Source organism: Corylus avellana, chromosome ca6 (assembly GCF_901000735.1).
Source record: "Corylus avellana chromosome ca6, CavTom2PMs-1.0".
NCBI classification, from domain to species: Eukaryota; Viridiplantae; Streptophyta; class Magnoliopsida; order Fagales; family Betulaceae; genus Corylus; species Corylus avellana.
In genome coordinates, this window is record NC_081546.1 from 25,484,271 (window position 1) to 25,505,774 (window position 21,504).

Sequence of the window (21,504 nt, forward strand, 5' to 3'; positions counted from 1 at the left end):
AGTGTGGACACTTGTATGTTTGAGAGAAAGGAGAGAGAAGTCAACTATGACAATGGTCGATCAGCATTGATCCCTAAGTCTTATTAAGTCTTTCAACCATACTCATCTAGCCTTGATCCCTAATCTCAGCAACCCTAATAAAGTCACTCAGTTCTGCCCTATCAGTCTTGCCAATTTCATCTACAAGGTCATTTCTAAGATTCTGGCCAATTGGCTAAAACCCCTACTCTACAAGATCATTTCCCTCACTTAATCTGTTTTTCTTAAAGGTAGATCTATTCATGATAACTTTATTCTTACTCATGAGATTTTTCACTCCATGAAAAATAAAAAGGGTAATGGGGGTCTTATGGCCATTAAGCTTGATATGAAGAAGGCCTTTGACCATATGGAATGGAGTTTCTTGCTTCGTATTTTTTTTTTCCCTCCTAGGCTTCAACCCCAAATGGCTTCAACTTGTGGAGCAGTGCATCTCTACTGCGTCTTTTTCCATCCTCCTGGATGGCTCTCCTATGGAATGTTCCCCTCTTCGCGAGGTCTTAGACAAGGGGATCCCTTATCCCCTTTCCTTTTTATTCTTGGCTCCGAAGCACTCTCTCGGCTTATCGTCCGGGCTAAAAATCAGGGCTCTATCCACGGGATTAATATTTCCAGAGATTCTCCCCACATTTCCCACCTTCTTTTTGCAGATGATCTCATGATTTTTGCCAAATCCTCCACCTCTAAAGCTACCACTATCCTTGATTGCCTCACGACATATTCACAATGGTCTGGCCAGAATATCAACTTCCATAAATCCTCCATTTTTTTCAGCCCAAACAGCCACCACAATGCCATTTCCAGCATAAAATCTATCCTAAATCTCCAGCAAATTTCCCCCCAAGCAAAATACCTTGATCTCCCTCTTTTTGTGAATAAGAACAAGAAGAGGGCTTTTGAAGACATCAAGGCAAATATCCTTAGTCGCATTACTGGTTGGAAGGCTAAGTTACTCTCCCAAGCTGCTAGAACCACTCTCATCAAGTCTGTGGCAAATGCCACCCCTGTTTACACTATGTCCTTGTTCCTCCTCCCCAAGGCAATATGGCTCGACATTGACTCCTCTCTTAGGAAATTCTGGTGGGGTTATCCCCATGAAAAAAAAGCATTGCCTCTCCCTTGTGGAATGGAACAAGATTTGTGCTCCTAGATGCTTGGGTGGTCTAGGCTTAAGGCGAATGGAATTTCTTAACAAGGCTCTTTTGGCCAAGCTTGGTTGGTCTATTCTCAACAATGTAGACTCCCTTTGGATCCAATCTCTTATGGCTAAATATTTAAGAAACACTGATCTGCTGCCAGTTTCTATTAAGTCCTCTGATTCTTGGCTTTGGAAGGGTATCTTGAAGAATAGAGATATTATTACTCGAAATGCCTGCCGGGTGGCCTATTCGGACTCTGCTCTGAATGTTTGGAACTCTCCTTGGATCCCATCCTTGCCTGGTTTTAAGCCCTCTCCCAACCTTAACCTCACCTCCCTCCCTAATTTTTCCATCTCTGACCTTATCCTACTTGGGAATAGATCTTGGAACACTGATCTGCTTTTTGATCTCTTCACTCCCCCTCTCTGTCCAAGCCATAAAGCATATCTATCCCTCCCCTACCCCCATCCCTGACTGTCTTGTTTGGACCTCCTCTTCCTTTGGCCTTTTCACTATTAAAGCTGCCCATGAATCCTTCTCCTCCCTTTTAGCCCCTTCTTCCACCCCACTTAACCCTCTGGATTGGATCTCTCTGTGGAGCCTTAAAATTCAGCACCGCCTTAAGCATTTTCTCTAAAAAGTTGTTAGGAACATTCTCCCCACCAGATCAAATATTTTCAAGTTCTCCCATACTGTTTCCGTTGATGAGCTTTTGTGTCCCTTGTGTGATGGTCCAACAGAGACTCTTACTCATATTTTTATGGATTGTCCTTTTGCCAGAGCAGTGTGGAGATACTATATTTGGCCTATTAATACTGCCACTTTTGCTAACCTACCTATGCAAGAATGGGCTAAGACTGTGATTAATCCATTTACCCTTCTTGGCATCCCCAGAAATTATGTCCATGAATTTCAGCTTACTGCTCTAATTATCACCATGGACCACATTTGGATGGCTAGAAATTGTCTTATTTATGGTGGTGCTTATCCGAACCCACAGGTTTGTCATAAAACCATTCTTGTCTTTATTCAAAAGCATTTAAAGGCATGGGCTGATTCTCAGAGCACTCCTCTCCAGTGGTCCCCTCCTCCTCATGGGTCTTTTAAAGTGAATTTTGACGTTGTTGTTTGTCCTAACTTCAGTGTGGCTTCTACAGTTATAATTAGTGATTATGGTTGGATTTTGACTGCCTGTACCCAACAATTACCCACCTTTGAAGCTTCTTTTGGTGAGGCCTCTGTCGCCTTGCTTGCTATCCGCTTGGCAGCTTCTTATAACTGTCCATCTATTATCGTGGAAGGCGACTCCCTCCTCACTATCTTGGCCATCAACCAAGGTCACCTCTTCTCGGATTGGCCTTGTGCTCCTGTGATTGCCGACTGTCGCCAACAGCTCTCCTGTTTCAGTTCTTGGACCGCTTCAAAGGTCTCTAGATGTGCCAATTCTCGGGCACACTCAGTTGCAAAATGGGCCGCCTTCCACTTAGTGTTTGGAAGCATTTCCGATAACTCTCATTTCCTTTCAGCTTTAAGAATTAGGAGTGGCAAAAATCCTCCCTTGTAATTTGTTTTTGTGTTTTTTGTTTGTCCCCCTTTTCTTTTCCCGAAGTTAAATAATAATAATAATAATAATAATAAAAGCTATGACAATTGTGATTGTGATAGTGACCACCATCCACCAATGATCCTCTCGTCCTTTTAAAGTCATCAACTGGGCCAAGCACTTTTTGCTCCAGTTGTTCTGAACTGAGGAAAGCTTTTCCCAACACTGTCCAAAAATGGAGTCTCCACCTTCCTTGTCTCTCTCTCCTCTCTCTATCTCTCTCTCACACGCACACAAAACGCCTTCTCTACGTACGTGCAAATTCTCTAAGTATGTATGATGAAATCCAACGGCTCTCATCTCATCTCTGATTCTGTTTTTTTGCATGCTCTGACTGCAGATGAGGAGCAGGAGCACCTATTTGTGGTGGACGTAGAAGATCCCGGCCCAGATGAACCCCAAACGAAATTTCGGATACGTGGTCTGACAAAGAAATCGGACGCCGGGGTTCCGATACTGAACGGGATCAACGTGGACATACCCAAGGGCGTGATCGTAGGGATCATTGGGCCAAGCGGGAGTGGGAAATCGACGGTGTTGAGGGCATTAAACCGCCTGTGGGAGCCACCTTCGGGTACCGTATTTTTGGACGGCCGTGATATTTGCGATCTCGATGTGCTCAGCCTTCGCCGGAAGGTTGGCATGCTCTTCCAGCTTCCCGCTCTCTTCGAAGGTACCGCTGTCGTTTACTACCATTTCTGTATGCATATCTATCTTTACCAAATTACCATGGATGTGAGTTTTTCTTTTTCAGGCACAGTGGCTGACAACATACGATATGGACCACAATTGAGAGGGAAGAAGCTAAGTGATGAGGAGGTTTACAAGTTGCTAAGGCTTGCAGACCTTGATCCCTCTTTTTCCGCCAAGTCTGGCGGTGAGCTCTCTGTGGGTCAAGCTCAAAGGGTGGCTCTGGCTAGGACCCTGGCTAATAAACCAGAGGTAACCCACCTCCCTCTTCACACTATGATATATCATATATATATATATATATATATAGAGAGAGAGAGAGAGAGAGAGATGAGGATGTGAGTCTGATGATGTGGTCTGTGTTGAAGGTTCTGCTGCTGGACGAGCCAACAAGTGCCTTGGACCCAATATCGACGGAGAACATAGAGGATGTCCTTGTGAATCTGAAGAAGAAACAGGGAATGACAATTATAATTGTCTCTCACAGCATCAAACAAATCCAGAGGATTGCTGATATTGTCTGTCTCCTTGTGGAAGGTGAAATTGTTGAAGTGTTGAAACCTGATAATCTCTCGGAAGCTAAGCATCCTATGGCACAAAGATTTCTTGAGCTCAGCTGATTGATTTTTTTTTTTTTTTGTTTCTCGAAAGAAGATCATGTCTGGGTGCTGTACACATATATATTCCTTTGAAGTTTGTCCATATGTTGTCATGATAGCATTACCATTAAATAAAGTCTCAAACTTTGCTCGATAATGAAAATTCACCAATTGAAGAACATCTTGGTATTTTAATGGAAGTTAATAATATGCTACTTTTGCCACTCCTAGAACCAACTACTTGATCCAACATACAAACTTGCCCTAGTGGAATGCTTTCGGTGGATAGGTTGATGTACATTCCACTGCAACAGCATTCATATTATCGACGTGCCTGATTAAAAACGAAAGTGTATTTAGTTGAAGATTTAAGGTCATAAGTTTGTTAGATGAAGAATGTTCCAAATTTAAGGGCAAGACAGTAATCGATTTGTTGTCAATGAAAACTTGAAAACCAGAAAATTGGCAAAAAAAGGTCATGAGCATAATAAAATTTCAGCCTGAAGTTCTTTAGATTTTTCTTTTTCTTTTCATTTTATTATTATTTGAGAGGGAGGGAGGCTTATGCCCTTTCCATGAGTCCAGCTTATGACCAAGCAGAGCAACAAGAAAAACAAAGAAACAAAACAAAACAGGGCATACAAGCAGGTACATGAAAATAACCAGGTAACTTCAACCCAAATACAAAGCAAAAAGGTATAACAACATATAGAAAAATATGCAAATTTGATCATTAACATTCATACCTGCAAAGATGCCAACAGTTGTCAGATTTGCAATCGCCATTGTCTGATAAGGTATTCAGTCAAGAAATGACCAAAGGCATAGATGAATGATAAGAAGGTAGCCAAATAAAGTGGCTTATTTTCAAGGTTAAATGCACAAAGAAAGCAAAGGGTGCAATTTAAAAGCGTCCAAACTCCAAATGTCCTTCCATGAACTCCAGTCACTACAAAGAGGGGAAGAAATTGAAGGAAAAAAAAAAAAAAAATCATCAGGACCATGTAGAACACATAAACCACAACATGAAATGGAAAAAAAGAAAATTAATATGGCATAAGAACATAGAAAAGAGAAAGGGGGGAAACTATTCATTGCCCTTGCAAGGTCCTGGAACAACTCTACAAGCTAAGAAACTTTGTTCTTGTTATTATAATCGAAATCCAACATTCCACGTCTTTCTCAGTCAATGAACTCAAAATCCACCGTGCTTAATTGATTCATTGCCCTTGTTACAAACCTAATGAATGAAATTTCGTCAAAGTAAGCAGCAATGTTTGATATTGTTTCTCCCTAGACAATCAAATGAATCTTGATTATACAATTGGCAGGAAGGTAATCATCCCTTGTCATCTAGATTTTAACAAATGTAAATGAACGAGGATGTAAAGGGAACATGTTTTGGTAATTAAGAACAGAAATTGGTTAGAAAGAAGTACAAAAAATTTAGAAACATGGAACTGAAAAAGAGTGCAGACTGACGCATATTTTGACTAAATTTTCTGATCATACACTTGCAACTCGGCTATCAGACTCAATAGACATCTCCTCATACAAAGGCATTACTCATGCTAATTAGTAATAACAAGGAAATGGGTAAAACCAAATCCTCAACGCAAATACAAAATGCACTTGTCAAAATCCTTACAAACTAAGATATAGTGTCGTCAAGCGTTCAGTTTTCACTGGCTAATCTGCACAGAAAGTAACCAAAAAGGGAAGGCATCATTTAGCTGGCGTTCTCCTACTACTTTTCAGAAAATACAGAGATTTTAGCTTTAGGAAGCACAAAAAAGCACTTCCAATATGCCCTATTAGGCATTAGTTACGGCAAATTTAGACCTCTTAATTATTTTAAATCTCTCTCTCCCCCTCAAGTAATTTTACAAGTATCGCTTAGGTCTCTCTAAGAATGATATGGCTCTTAAAATTACGTATCATTCGATCAAAATGTAATAATAATCAATCACAAGCCCAATGGTGATTTTAAGAGTCACATCATTTTTGGAGAGACACAAAAGTGACACAAAAATGATTTATAGCATTACTCCTCTCCCTCTCCCTTTCCCTTTTGTTTTTTTTGTATTGTTTACTTTATTTTAATATTTTAACAAACAGTATCCATATATCACGGAGTTATACAAGAAGATAATATAAAATAATTGAGTAACTCTACTCTTCGTATTTATTTATCGGCAAATTTGGGAGTGAAATTTCCTCATAAACTTATCAATATCTTTACGGGCCTAACTTATGATGCCCTTAAGCATTACCTTAATCGCAAGCCGTGGGACCCTTAAATAAGGTCAAAAAAATTTCTTTAACTCAATTTAATTGAGGTGAATTGAACACGTGAGACTTACGTTATTTAAAGACAGATGCACGTTACATGCTCTATTAAAAATGTACGTAGAAATCACATGTTTTAAGGGTAAATGTTAGTTTCTTATTGCCCTCCAAAAGAGAGGGAGAGATTTAAATTATATAGTCATTGAAATTAAATTACAATATCAACAAACACACCTTCCTTTCCAGATGAAGAGGAAAAAAATCATGTCTCTTCTTTCATCATTCAAAATCTTAAACAATAGAACATTCATATAAAAATAAAAAATAAAATACAAAAATACAAAAACTTCTATAGGAAATATTATATGGTCAATAAACGTGTCATAATAATCATCATGAAGCACGTACGTACGTCAACTGGATCATCATATCACCATCATCAGAAACAATCTTTCGATCGAAAACAGAAGAAAAATGAAGTTAAAAGAAACTTTATGAATTAAATTATCGAAACAAGAACACAATTTCTATGTCTTGAGAGTGTTGAACGCGTCGCACTTGCGCCTCACCTCTCCCTCCAGATCGGTCTTGACACCATAAACGCTAAGCTTCTCCATGGCTTGTGAAAATTCCTCAAAGAAGGCCGTTTGGTTCGAAGCATACAAATCGACGATTGGCTTCGTCTTACGGTGCTTAACAAGTGCATGGTCGGAAGCCAGGAGCCCCAATCCCCTCTGAAGATTCTGGAAGTACATGTTGTCGAACTTGCCAGGTGTCATCACGTCGTTGAAAGCAGACATCGAGTTGTCTTTGGTGTAGTTTGCACAAGTCTTCTTCAACGCCTCTGCAAACTTTGAATACATTTCCGGGTCGGTCGGCAGGGTCTCGTTGTAATGGAAAATCCTGTCGGAGAATTCCTTGCAGTGACTGAATCCAATGGTGTGTGATCCCGTTAGAGCAACCATTTCTTGTACTGTAAACCCTTTTGACATGAACATTTTGATGATTTGGTTAATGGACATGGTCGGTCTTGGAATGTTTCCTTCTACACGTTCTGCTTTCGACTCAAGGCCATCTTTCCGCCCCAGAAGGACTTTGTAGTAAGGGCCGCCGACCATGGTGACAAGGTCGCGTGTAGCTTGAGCAAGGATGTCGGCGCACGAGACGATGCCGGGGCAAGCAAGCTCGAGGGCGGTCTTCACTCGAACAATGAGATCAAACGCATCACCTGTGCAGGGACGGAACTAAAATTTTAGATGTAGAATAAAATATAAAGGTAACTTAATCAATATTTTAACAACCTGAAAGGGAGAGGTTGAGATCAGCGTCGCGCTCGGCCTTGTTGAAGGAATTAGAGGAGATGAGGACGGAGGCGTCGCAGCCGTCAACCACACAATCGTGGAAGAAGGCACGGAGGATGCCTGCGGCGGTGGTGGGGTTGGAGATTTGTTTGGTGGTGACTGCTTCGCGTATGATTCTGTCCAAGTCTGGGCATGTTTTGTTGTAGTAATCGAGGGATAGATTGGCGGATTGTGAGAAGGGAATGGAGAGGAAGAGGAGGAAAAGTAAAGGGAAAGCCATGGTGAAAGAAAGTGAGAGGAAGAAGGGTGTGGAGACCACCTGCTTCCTCTACGTTTCCTAAACGGATGGAGGAAAGAGAAAGCGGATGTAAAGTATAAGTTTCAGTAAAAAATGATGTGGTGAGCGTTGTGGATGGGAGAGGTTTCAGGGGAAGGTTAATTTGTTATGCTGTTGTTGTTGTGTTGAGAGAGAAACAGAGCCAGAGGAAGAGACAGAGTGGGGAGGCTCTGCTATATTTGCATGGTTTTAGTGGTTTTGATCGTGGAATGCGCTGGACCAGCGATGGGATATGCTATATTTGCATTAATTGCATGGCTTTGCGTTGTCAATTGGTCTCTCTGTGACTGAATTTTATATTGAACTCCATGGATGGAAAATCTAGGAAACGGAAACGGAAACAGAGTAACGCTCATGTTATCCAACAGCCTCAGTTTCAGGGCGGTCGGGACTGCCCCGACCGGCGAGTTGTCGGATGATCTGAACATCCTTTACAAAGCACTCGGTGGAGTCGCTCAACTCGTTCTGCAGAACCGCCTCGAGCGGAACGACGCCGGATAGGAAAGTAACGAAGGAGTTGGCTGCCCAGAAGGGAGCGAAGATGGATAATTAGCAAATAGAAGAAGAACCCGGAGAGCCCTCCGTCGTGGCCCACCGCCCAAAAAGGTTGCACGTAGGAGGAACGGCGGTGGGCGTTGTAAGCTGTCTCCCTGATGAAGATGCAACGCCGTCGGAGGAAAACCGGGAGGGAATTACATTTTTGCCCGTGAAGATATTGATCAGTTTAGGAGGAAATTTCACTCCCAAATTTGCCTCAAATTCAATTAATATCCAAATTATGTGCCGGGTTCTAGCGTTACATTAATTTCGTGTTAAATTTGTATCAAATTTATAAGTCGTGTTAAAAATTGTCATTAATAGATTGTGTTATTTAGAGGAGGACACATGCGTTAGGCCTCTGCTAGACTACAACCCTAAGAGCACTAGCCGCAAATGGCCAAATGCCCTATATGTCATTCCATTCCTTTATGTTTAGAAAAAATTTCAAAAAAATCACAAAAACCTGCTTACATCAGATTTTTTACATTTAACCAATCTTTAAGAGTTGCTACAGTGTTTCTCAATGCGTAGGGAACCAAAAGTGGTTCCTTATATATTATTTTAATATAAATATTTCTCTTTCCTCTCTCCTCTTTTATCTTTTTATCGGGATTGTGTTGAGATTTTGTGAAAAAAGTGAAAATAGGTTGAAAACTTGTATTTTGTAAAGAAATAATATTTTATTGGTATAGGGAAAGGTAATGAAAGTTGGTGCGAAATATATTTTCATTAGAAAGCAAAAAGTAGTTTTGTGTCCTAAACTTAAGAAAAATTAGAGGAAAGTTGTTGCTAGTACTCTAAGGAAGATAAGAAAATGACTAGTTGGAGGTGTATTGACCCATATGGGCTCTAGGCTGGTCATCATGGGTGGCCTTTCCTTCTGACCACCTCTCGGGCCTTAGGCGAGGTCTTGGGCTGGTTAACCTCGTCCTTTGAGGGTTCTCTTAATTCTCTTGGTCCAACCATAAAAATTTTCTTTGTTGAGCGTTTCGATCGGATGGGTGTAGGCCCCTTGGGCCTGTCTAGGCTCTAGACTCGGCCACCATGGATGGCCTTTCCTTTTGATTTGATAAAGAGGTCCATTTAGTGTACTTAAGAGGGCATAATTGTCCAAAAAAATTTGTTCAAAATTAACAATTATATTCTAGAGGCCTGTTTGAGATTATGTTTAAAGGCCTAAAAGTGCTTTTAACACTCAAAAAGTTCGTTTGAAGAAAAAAATACGCGTTTGGTAAAAAAAAGTAAAAGCATTTTTAAAGATCTAAAAAGCCTAAAAATGATTAAAATGCACTTTTGACAAAAATTTAAAAATGAAACTTTTACTCAAAAGCTCTTTTTAACTTAAAAACTCTTTTTTTTTAAACATAATTCCAAACAAGCTTTAAACTCCATTGTTTTCCTTCTCCTGAGCCTTAGGGGAGGTCTTGAGCTGATAAACCTGGTCCCTCCGTTATCTGCTTTCATAACTGCGCGCATTTCTGTATGGGTAGATGAGTTTGGAAAGACATATGTGGCGAGTTGCCGTGGAAACCTTTTTTTTTTTTTTTTTTTACTTTTTTGGTAGTCTAATCTGGAAACTTGTCCACCAACATTTCTCTCTTTTGACCAACAAGTACGAGTCGTTGGTATAAATGCCCTTGCTTTACATGCTTATTTACATAATGTTTGATAACTTGTATGAGAAGTATTAAAAAACCATACAAATGAATTCATAAATTTTTTTAAATTGACGTGATAAGAGTTTTTAAATTAAAAAAAATTATAATTTTTTTTCATTTGTTTGCGACTTATGATCTGTCACATCAATTTTAATATTTTTTTGAATTTATTTGTTTAACTCCCTAACATTTCTCAACTCATTCAGGACAAAAATAACAAAAAAAAGCATGGAAAGAAAGCTATTTCTCATTCACGTGAGCCAGACAAATTTCCTTTAACACTGTTCATGTACAATTTTCTCACAATATATATATATATATATATATATATATATTGTCTAGACTGGTCAATATTATTTACTATTATTTAAATAAAAACTATAAAATAAATTTTTCCACTTTTCAATACAAAAACAAATTCTTTGCTAAACAAGGCCTATATTCACGTTAAAAATAACTGTAAAAGTAGTTTCAGATTCATAAATAGTGTTAAAGTAAATAATTTTTTTTTTCCAACTTGAATTTTGTTGACCTATAAAGAAATAATTTTCAATTTTTATTTTTTTATTTTTTAATTTATTTTGTCTAGACAATTTTGAACTCTTGGTAAAATTAATATCTCATGCTCCCAAGTTGCAAGTATCCAACCAATAAAAGTTCGTATAATAAATATTTGATAAAAAAAAAAAAAAAAACTTTTTAACATGTTTTATTAAAGGAAAATGGTAGATGTTCTTCTAGTGTTCTTTTGGTATCTTTTCAAGTTTCAACTGTGATGTGGCATTTAAAATCACCGAAAAAACACTAGAAGAACACCTAGCATTTCTTTTTATTAAATGCTTATACAATTTTAAAAAGTAACAATTTCAAATACATAATTTTTAAAAACATACTTATTGTAATTGCAATTCCAAATAAATTTTAAAAATTTTGAAAAGTTTAATTTTTTGAGAAATAATATAAACCACCAATGACCTCTGCCAAAAAGGACCAGAAAGAAAAAGACCGTTGTACTATTCTTCGATAGACTTACCGTTAGCAACTACCCAATAATGATGCTCAAATAATATATATGTATGGTGTAGTTTAGCTAACTTCAGGGAATCCCAATTCAACTTCTGGAATTAATATTTCTGCAATTATATATATTTCCTCTTTTGGTGCGCCATAAAATTAATATGGCAAAAAAAACAAGAGTTTTGCTTCAACCTTGCTGGATGGGTTTAATTCTACTTCTTCTATCGGCTTTCTTAGTCGTAGCCACCTCAAAGATCATCACCACCCTACCGGGATACTCCGGCAAGCTTCCCTTCAAGCTTGAAACCGGGTCAGTAATTCCTTTTTTTTTTACTAAGAATAATTTTACGGATATTTTTGTGTTAGGTATTTTAGTAATTTGTTGTTCAAATTACTATAAATTACCACTACACAGGTGAATTTCATATGGGTTGTGTCACAATTACTAGAGATTCTTCGATAAGGATCCACTGCAATTTCCCTGCCCAAACTGTTTGGGTCCATATGAAATTCACCTGCCTGAATAGAAGGTTAGACGGTTAAAAACAAAAAACATTTGTTTCTGTGTGGAAGATTTAAAAAACTTTGTGCTCTCTTTCCAACAGGTTGTTTAAAATTTTATTATCTTAAAAAATTGTCAATGGCTTTTGTGTTGTGTTGAAATTTTGGGGATCGTAGATATATTGGTGTAGGAGAGAACGAGACGGTGCAGCTTTTCTACTACTTTGTTGAATCTCAAAGGAGTCCTTCGCGAGACCCTCTCCTGATTTTGATCCCTGCAGGCCCCGGTTGCTCTGGTCTCGACAGTTTAATGTTTGAGACTGGTATGCTTTTCATTTTTATTCATTTTAGGGAAAATGGGTATATACGTATATTATATAAATTTGATTACCTGTTTTATATGATTATTAACCGCTTTGATCAATTTTTAAAACTGCTAACCGCAACCTGCTTAAGCGGTTATTCAGTTGTTCTTATGGATGAAGATTCCTTATAGTTAGGTAGCTCAAATTTTTGTAGAATTCGAGCAGTAATAGAGGGACAGTGGGGTCCACTTGCCCTAAGTAGTCTAAAGTATCAAGTGCAATGAAGCAAGTGGGCCCCACAACTCTAATCTATTAAGGGAGGATAATGATAAACACAACGCTGGCGTGCATGTGTTTATCATTACTCATTAAGGGAAATGCTAAAATGTAATCATTTCCCTACTTTTAGCCCATCAAAAGCTGATGTGGCAGACCGCTTTTATTATTAAATTTTTTTGAATTTTTAAATCAAAATTAAAACAATAAAAAAACTAGGGGTGGCTTCGTGTCCGGCCACCCCAGTTCTAGCTAGGGGTGGCTTCGTCTAGGGTGGCCGAAGCCATCCTTAGGCCCTTGGGGGTGGTCTGGCCACCCCAAAGAGCCAAAAGAAATTATTATTATTTTTTTTTTGATTTAGCCCTTGGGGGTGGTTCGGCCATTCAGCCACCGTCAATGGGTGGTTGGAGGTGGCCGAAGCCACCCCATGGCCCTTGGGGGTTGGACCACCCCAATGGCGAAGTCACCCCTAGCCAGAACTGGGGTGGTTGGCCACCCCTTGCAACCTCTTTTTAGTTTTTTATTGTTTTAATTTTGATTTAAAAAATAAAAATTTTTAATAATAAAATAATAAAAGTGGCATGTCACATCAGCTTTTGAGGAACCAAATGTGCAAAAATGATTGCATTCTAGCATTTCTCATCTATTAAGTTGTCCTAATTTCTGTAAAATTTGTAAAAGCTACTAAATATTAATTATCCATAAAAGTTTAAGTTAGTAGAAAATAATAAATTTAATCCTTTAAATAATAGTTGAACATAAACAAGCAGCCTAATTTTCATTTTATACCTAACTATTATGTAGGCCCTTTAGCTTTCAAGATTGGAGATTACAATGGAAGCCTACCAACACTTCATGATAACCCATGGGCATGGACGCAGGTGTTTTCATGACAACTACTTTAGATTTATTTATTTATTTTTCATTTTAATGAAATGTGATTATTATGATTTTCAGGGCCTCAACATCATATATTTGGATGCACCCGTTGGTACTGGGTTCTCTTATTCAGAAAGTTATAACGGCTATATTATGGACGACTATAAACATGTGGCACAAGTCTACGAATTTCTTCAAAAGGTGCGAGACAATGTGGAAAAATAATAGATTCGTTAAGAGCTAGCATATGTTTGGTATTTCAAATTTTATGCAGTGGTTCATGTGTTTAAATTTGTTTAACTAATTTCAAATTTCATATATGCTCGCAGTGGCTGAGAGAATACCCTCAGTTTCTGAAAAATGATTTATATGTTGTTGGTGAATCCTACGGTTGCTTGATTGTTCCGATGGTTGTGCAAAAGATAGTGATAGGTAATATAAGTTAATTGCAACCCAAAACTTACTTAACTGAGCATCTTCTCTTTAATCTTTTTGTTTTAAACCAATTAGCATGACGTGGTAATTCATGTAACCTGTCATGTCAACCACAAACAAATTTAATAGTTTAACGGCTGACGTGATGAGTGTCGTGTGGACTTACAAACTGACGTGGTAGTTCACGTGATACTACCTATTTCAGTCACAATAAAATGTAATTATTTAGTAGCTGGCGTGATAAGCATTACACAAGTTGTAAGAAACTTGTAATAAAAGTTGTAATAACCCGTTCTAGAATTTGCTAAGTACAGCTTTAAAATTGGCATTTGATTTGATAATGGTGTTGCAGGAAACGAAGCTGGAAGTGTGCCAATGATTAATCTAAAGGTAGAGGAACTAACTATATTTTCTCAATCAAAATATAGTGTAAGCATATTATAATTCTGAATTTTCAAAGTTGGGTTGCTTAAATATTGTTCAACTTTTATCAGGGCTATGTGATTGGAGGTCCAGCGACAGATTCATTCATTGACACCAATGCAAAAATCCCATATGCCCATAGGTTGACTCTCATATCAGATCAACTCTATGAGGTAATTTGGCTTTTAACAAGTATTTTCTTCTTGTTTTATTCTACTAAATTTTTGGTACAAATTTTCTTAGCTCTAATAGACTTCTTCTGGTAAATGTATTTGATTCTAAACTCCTTTACATTTTATAATTTGTAGTCAGCAAAAACGAGTTGCAACGGCAATTATGTTAATGTAGATTCTGACAATTATCAATGCTCCTCAGACATTGATGCTATCGACAAGGTTAGAAGATCAAATATATTGTCTTTTTTTAGAGGTATTTCATCATCAAAACTTCTAATAAGCACTGACAATTGGGTGATCATTTCAATTTGCAGCTGATAGGCAACATAAACCCACTAAACATTTTGGAGCCAAATTGTGTCAGTGTATCCCCAGAACCAAATGAAGACGTAGAGTTGGTCCAAAGATATCTCTCAGAAAAGTCTAGCTCTGCCTTGTGGTGTCGGGTAAACACCTCTCTCTCTCTCTCTCTCTCGTTTGGCCCTACCTCGAGTGAAAAAGTCACTGGAAATTTTTTGTTCAAAAATTAACAGTGAAAATTGTAAGATTGAGGGAGAACTCCAATTCTCTTTTTAATGGAGGCAATCTTCACTTTTAATTTTTATGCAGGATGATCTCCAGTAACTGTTACACCCGAGATAAGCCAAACTAGTCTCTCTATGTGTGGAATTTTTTTTTTTTTTTTTTGGATGAATTATGTGTGGGATATTGTATCAACAAGCAATATTATTTCATTTGAAAGAAGTTGAAGAAACTAGGGAAAAATTCAGTTTACCCTCCTGAAGTTTCAAGAGTTTTTTAATTTTAATCCTAAAGTTCAAAAATTGGCAATCTACCCCCCTGAAATTTCAAAAATTGGCAATTTAAACCTTCTGTTTAATTTTTCCGTTAAATTTGACGGAAATTTTTTTAAAAAAGCGTGAGGGTAATGATGTAATTTCATAGATTTTCGTCTATTTTGACGGAAAAATTAAATGGAGGGTTTAAATTGCCAATTTTTGAAACTTCAGGGGGGTAGATTGCCATTTTTTGAACTTTAGGGTTAAAATTAAAAAATTCCTAAAATTTCAAGAGGGTAAACTGCATTTTCCCCAAGAAACTAACATAATGGTTCAACTTTTATCAGAGTTATGACAACATGCTCTGCTACGTGTGGGCGAATAAGAAAGTTGTCCAAGAAGCTCTTGGTGTTCGAAAGGTATCCGCGTTATATCATATATAAAAAATGAGTAATATTATTTAGTATACAGATATACTACTGCTATATAATTCGGATAACGCAGTAATAAAAATCAGTTTTTAGATCAACAATGGCTTCTAAAAAGAAAAATTAATTGCTGATTTACACTGTCACGTCATGCTATACGACATTTATATATCAGTTTACTAAATAGCATCTCTTTTGTAATATCCCGTGAAAACATATAATTACGATCGAAGAAATTTCTGTTTTCGCAGGGGACAAAAACCTTTTGGCAATACTGTAATTCCACCTTAGCTTATACTCAGACAGTCACCAGTGTTGTTGATTATCATCAAAATCTCACCAACGCTGACCTAAGAGCTCTCATATACAGGTAAAATCTTAGCAGCTCTCGATTTTCCTTGTTCATGGTGACATGCCTTGAAAAAAAATGCAGTCAAACTTTTCAATAATATGCAGAATTGACAAAATGTTTTAGTCATTAAGCAGATCAAAATTGGCTTCATTTCTTAATATCTAAGGCAATAGACTCAGCAACTTTTGAACATGAAAACTCTTTAAAATGTTTTTGACTCTAAGTATAACCTATTTTCACAGATCTTAGGGAGTTCTTCACACGGAAAGAAAAAGTTGAAACCTTTTTCATCTTTATTTGTGCTTGTTTACTTTTTTTGTTCTGGGGAAATTTCAGTTATATATCTGCAGGAATCAGTACAAGCAAAAGCTAAGTTAGCAACAATATTTCTGGCTAACACAATGCTTTGATTTCAACAGTGGTGATCATGACATGTCTGTTCCAAACATTGGCACACAAGAATGGATAAGGTCTCTCAATTTGACCGTTGATGAAAGCTGGAGAGTATGGTCTGTTGATGGTCAAACTGCAGGGTGGGTTTCGAGTTGCTAATCCCTCATAATCCCCCCTTACCCTTTTTATCAGCTCAAGCTTTTGAAATAAGTAGTGATTTAATGTGGTATCAAAGCAAATGAAATTTGCTCTTTTCTATAAGTTTAAGCTTTTGGGATTGACATAAGTAGCCTGAAATATGTTGTATTTGTCATGGACTTGCAGGTACACAAAGAAGTTGTTTAATGATAAATTCACTTTGATATATGCGACTGTGAAGGCAATAAAAATCCTCCCCTTGGTTGCTCAAATCTAAATCATGTCTACAAGTGCAAACCTAAACTAAGTTTGACATATTCTTTTTCCTTGTTCAGGGAGGAGCCCACTTGGCTGCATCAAACAAGATCAAGGAGTGTGCTGCCATGATAGATAGATGGATGGCTTATTTCCCTCTTTAGGTGTGATTCATCCAAATTTATTTGGTTATTTGCCACTTAAAAAGTGATTGCAGAACAAAGACACTCTTAAAAGTCTCACTTTTATCTCACTTAGTGTTATCTTTTCCTTATTCCTATCTTTTAGTTGTTTTATTTATTGTTCAGTTCTAGCTAGTTTAAGTCAAACTCCATTAATGAAAGTATTCCAATTTATGATGTTGTTTGAGATGGATTTCTCTGAGATTGCCATTTTTCCAGCAGATTTCTATTTTATGCTATTGTTCTGTTTTTCTCCTTCGTCACATGGGCTGTGGGCTGTAGCTGATTTGCATTTTCTTGGTATCCAGTAGTTTAACTAGTGTCACCATTGTTATCAGTAGAAGGAGCTTAAGGACAATTCGTCAAAAACCAACGGAGAAACTTCAAACCCAAATGATGAAACTGCCAAAACCAAAGATTTCTCTTTTTTGTAATAAGTAGTATAATCTAGAAACTTATCCACCAACATTTCTCTTTTTTGACTAACAACTACAAGTCTTTGGTATAAATGCCCTTGCTTTACATGTTTATTTATTTGGGGTAATTACCTTTTACTCCCATGAGCTATAGCGCCTTGACATATTTTTTCATGAACTACCAATTATGGCACTTGACCCCATCAAACTATCATTTTATGACAAAAAGACCCATTTCTGTTAGTCAAATGGGCTAAAATTGACGGCCAACGGTCATGTGCAAGTCATGTGTTATTTTAAATTTTTTTCTTTTACTTTTGCCCTCACTTCAAACCGAGAAAATGACGCTTATACCCTCCTAAACATATTAACTTTATTTGTTTGAAGTGAGGGCAAAAGTGGAAGAAAAAAATTTAAAATGGCACATGACTTACACATGAACGTTGACCATCAATTTTAACCCTTTTGACTGACAGAATGAGGCTTTTTGTCATAAGATGGTAATTTGAAATGGTCATGTGTCATAGTTGGTAGTTCATAGAAAAAAAGTGTCAAGACTCTATAGTTTCTGAGGATAAAAGGTAATTACCCTTACTTATTTACCGAATGTGCAAAAAAACAAAACATGGAAAGAAAGTTGTTTGTCATTCACGTGAGCATGTCAATTTTCCTTTAAACACTGTTCATGTACAATTTCTCACAATATTCAACATCAATATATATATATATATAAACAAATGCTTTGCTCAGATTCATGTGAAGCGACCTGCACAAAGTGTGGTAGGATGAATGTAGTTTGCAACACTTTAGTCTTGGCATTCAAAGTAGTTCAATTTTTATGTTAATTTTCATATATATATATATAGGGGAGGGGAAAAAGAGAAAGTTTCTATGTTTTATATTAGTTGTTAATTTACTTGTCCTATGTGTATGCAGTATGCAGAAGCAGAAGAGAGAGGCACATAAAAACAAAGAAAAAGACAAGCTCCAAAATAAAAATAAAAAATAAAAAAAGCCCTTGGTTCACTTTTACCGATAAATGATTTTTTTTTTTTTCATCATGATTAAAAAATTAAAAAGACAAAAATAATGTGGAGAGAATGTATAATTTGCGAGTAATCTTAAAAGTTCATCTTGTGTCTTTTTTGAATCAATCTAAGAATGATGTGGTTATTAAAATTACTATTGAATTTTAATCAAATTGTAATTTTAATAACCACATCATTCTTAGAGGGACTTAAGATGAACACAATAGAGATTTATAAAATTACTCATAATAGGTCTCTCTCTTTCAAAATGCACGAACGCCGTTTATGATTTTGCTGTCGTTTTGTTTATAACAAGTAATAGTGTCTATTGAGTCTTGTTTCTCGCTCCAACTTGAATTTTGTCGACCTTCAAACAAATAATTTTTTTTTTTTTTTTTCAATAATTCTTGATTTATTTATTTATTTTTGTCTCGACAATTTTGAACTCTAGGTAAAATGTCTCATGCTCCCAATTAGATGCAAGTATCCAACCAATAAATGTTCGCCTACCGCTCATTCAAAATTCTTGAAGTTCAGTTGGGAGATGGGGGGATGAAGTAGAGTACTCAGAATCTGCACAAGACAAGACAAATTCTACAAGAATTTTGGAGTAAAACCCGAATTCGGAGAACGATTATTGTTAATCATATATATAATCATCTAACAACAACCCAATAATATAAATTTCCTCATTTTCAGGATAATTATTGTTAGAATATTTGATATTAAAAAATAATCTTCCCCTCCGACAGGGGCGGGGGAGGGGGAGAACACTCCCCCTCCGATTGCTCTCTCTGCTAGAGATGAAACCCTAGCAGAGAGGATTACTTTAATATTAAAAACAAAAACAAAAAAAGTCAGATCCTATATGAAAATCATATATAAATAAGAAGAAGGAATTTGGCTAGAATACAAAAAACAAAAAACAGAGCGAGCTACAATTCTTTTATTTATTAGTTGACCATTCCCCGTCTCCCAAAGGGTTGGTAGCCATGTCGGATCTCCAGAGGACTTACAGTTAGCACCAAAAAAGATGCTAAAAAATAATATATATACCCAACCTCCGGGATCCCAACCAACTTCTGGGGATCTTCTGCAATTTTATGTCAGCCCAACAAAGATTTGGCATTTCAATATGGCAACAAAAACAACCATGCAAAAACTTCCAGGAGTTTTCTGTCTACTTCTTCTATCGGCTTTCTTAGCCATAGCCACCTCTACCTCAAACATCGTCACCACCCGACTGGGATATTCTGGCGACCTTCCGTTCACGCTTGAAACTGGTGAGCTTCTCTGAGATTTGAGTTGATTTGTTGCTCAAATTGGATTTTTTGGGATTGTAGATATATTGGTGTAGGGGAGAACGAGACAGCGCAGCTTTTCTACTATTTTGTTGAATCTCAGAGGAATTCTGCGCTTGACCCTGTCCTGATTTGGAGACGAAAAAACACACATAATAGTCAAATTTGACTATTATTAGGGATTTGACTATTCTTTTAGAGATGCTTAGAGTGTATATTTAATTATTTAATTAATATATTAGATTACCATATTAGTTCCTAGTATTGTCAGACTTCCAAAAAAACAAGAACTGACCAAACGCGTAAATTATTTAACTTAAATGAGAGGTAAACTATGAAACTATAAGTCAAACTCAAGATCTTTATCTAGATAGTTAAGGATTCCCCACAATTAGGCAACCCAAATTTTACAAAAACTCTAGCAATCCAAGAGCATTCACATTGGCCTCAACAAAATAGCTTTTTGGCTATTTTAACTAGCAATGTAACAAAATATGCTCTACATCTGGCTCAATAAAATAATTAAGGATTTGTTGATCTTTGCTGAGCACTGTAATTCAACAAATATTTATTTATATTAATAATAAAAGTAATCTTGCCCTCTTTCTTCTTTAAGAATAGGAAAAGTAGATAAACAAATAATATTTTAAATAAAAAAGTGAAAGTGAATAGCTAAAATATTGAGCCAGATGTAGGTGATTTGAAAAAAATGATAGCTAAAATAGAAAAAATGTATTTATTAGCTAAATTTTAGCTAAATATGTGCTCTAACTATCTAAGAGAAGGCTGTGGGGCCACCAGCCCCAAATAGTCTTGGGTATCAAGCCCACTTACTCCTCACAATTTAGGGTAGAATTGGAAAAATGGGTTGGTGGGTTGGGTTTGAGTTGACCCATTTGACCCGCCAACCCGATAAGGGTAAAACTGAACACAACCAGTTTGGCTATATAGGTTACACTCTTAAACCCAAATATGACATGCTTGACCTGTTTAATAAACGAGTTACAAACGGGTTGGCCCATTTGACCCATTTAGACCCAAACACGACTTGTTTAACTCGTTTCACCTAACCCAACACAACTCATTTAACCAATTTCGACTCGAACACATTCCGTTTAACCCGTTTCAACATATATTTACTATATAAAAAATATATATAATTTTATAAACGGGTGAACCCATTTATGTCAAACCCTAACTCTCTAATTTTACATCGAATTTGTGAGTCATGTCAAAAATTGTCAGCCATAATTTAGGGTTTCATTCCCACCTACTTTATACCGTCTAGGGTGTCAAACCCACCAGCCCAAAGCTAGGCCTGGGTATCGGTCAAAACGGTCCGGTTAAGGACCTTATCGGTTATTAACCGATAATTTTCAGTTAAACGGTTTATTAACCGATACCGAACCAATAAGAATTTTAACCGATAATTTCGGTTAAAACGGTACACGGTTAAACGGTCCGGTTAAACCGGTTAACTGATTTAACCGAGAGCTTTATATTGATTTATTTTGTTGGGCCAAAAATCAAAAATGAGTTTTTTTGACTTTTGAGAGCCCAAATACTTTTTGTTTGGCTAAAATAACTTATTAAAAATGAGTTATTTTAGGGACCAAATACTTTTTGTTGGGACCCAAATATTTGTTTTTTGGGCTAAAAATTGAAGCTTTTTTATATTGATCCACTTCAACTTTTTTTTTTTTTATATATTATAAATTACATTTTTCCAAAGCAAATGGACTAATTAACATAATGAATGCTAATTAGACTAGCAAAACTAGTTAATGAAAAATGCTTTTACCAAAGGCAAAGAAATCCCATCAAATGCCATCACTTAAAAAAAAAAAACATCAAACCTACCCAAACCCAAATTAAAATAAAATTCATTAATGAATAATAAACAAAATATTAACTGTCATGGGCAACACCATTACACAAATTCGGAAACTTGTGTCACTTGTGGGAATTTGGAAACCTCTCTAAAAGACTAACGGCGCCGTTTTGGGACTAGGACTGAAAAGAAAA

The 21,504-nt window shown here is 36.7% G+C and overlaps 4 protein-coding genes across 5 annotated transcripts in view; 3 read left to right on the plus strand and 1 right to left on the minus strand.

Annotated features, from left to right (window-relative positions):
- The first annotated feature begins 2,884 nt into the window (after window positions 1-2,884).
- LOC132184693 (ABC transporter I family member 17-like) lies at window positions 2,885-4,252 on the plus strand. The gene is made up of 4 exons (XM_059598419.1): window positions 2,885-3,032; window positions 3,122-3,454; window positions 3,536-3,723; window positions 3,840-4,252. The coding sequence occupies exons 1-4, from the start codon at window positions 2,957-2,959 to the stop codon at window positions 4,089-4,091; spliced, it is 849 nt and encodes a 282-aa protein (XP_059454402.1). The 5' UTR covers window positions 2,885-2,956; the 3' UTR covers window positions 4,092-4,252.
- Window positions 4,253-6,853: 2,601 nt separating this feature from the next.
- On the minus strand, window positions 6,854-7,965 carry LOC132184936 (peroxidase 65-like). Its single transcript, XM_059598728.1, has 2 exons — window positions 7,661-7,965; window positions 6,854-7,587 (listed from the first exon to the last, which is right to left on the minus strand). The coding sequence occupies exons 1-2, from the start codon at window positions 7,938-7,940 to the stop codon at window positions 6,887-6,889; spliced, it is 981 nt and encodes a 326-aa protein (XP_059454711.1). The 5' UTR covers window positions 7,941-7,965; the 3' UTR covers window positions 6,854-6,886.
- Window positions 7,966-11,356: 3,391 nt separating this feature from the next.
- On the plus strand, window positions 11,357-16,897 carry LOC132184130 (serine carboxypeptidase-like 17). Of its 2 annotated transcripts, XM_059597642.1 has the most exons (14): window positions 11,357-11,522; window positions 11,891-12,036; window positions 13,099-13,175; window positions 13,252-13,374; window positions 13,503-13,605; window positions 13,961-13,998; window positions 14,103-14,204; window positions 14,340-14,426; window positions 14,522-14,653; window positions 15,334-15,405; window positions 15,666-15,784; window positions 16,186-16,299; window positions 16,484-16,538; window positions 16,633-16,897. In XM_059597642.1, the coding sequence occupies exons 1-14, from the start codon at window positions 11,374-11,376 to the stop codon at window positions 16,714-16,716; spliced, it is 1,401 nt and encodes a 466-aa protein (XP_059453625.1). In that variant the 5' UTR covers window positions 11,357-11,373; the 3' UTR covers window positions 16,717-16,897. The 2 variants fall into 2 exon arrangements, with proteins under 2 accessions (XP_059453625.1, XP_059453626.1); XM_059597643.1 differs by lacking the exon at window positions 15,334-15,405.
- Window positions 16,898-19,331: 2,434 nt separating this feature from the next.
- LOC132185440 (serine carboxypeptidase-like 18) overlaps window positions 19,332-21,504 on the plus strand; it is a 25,690-nt gene continuing 23,517 nt past the window's right edge. The window contains exons 1-2 of the mRNA XM_059599213.1: window positions 19,332-19,465; window positions 19,522-19,619. Of these exons, the coding sequence (XP_059455196.1) occupies window positions 19,332-19,465; window positions 19,522-19,619 (232 nt within the window). The remainder of the gene's footprint in view (window positions 19,466-19,521; window positions 19,620-21,504) is intronic.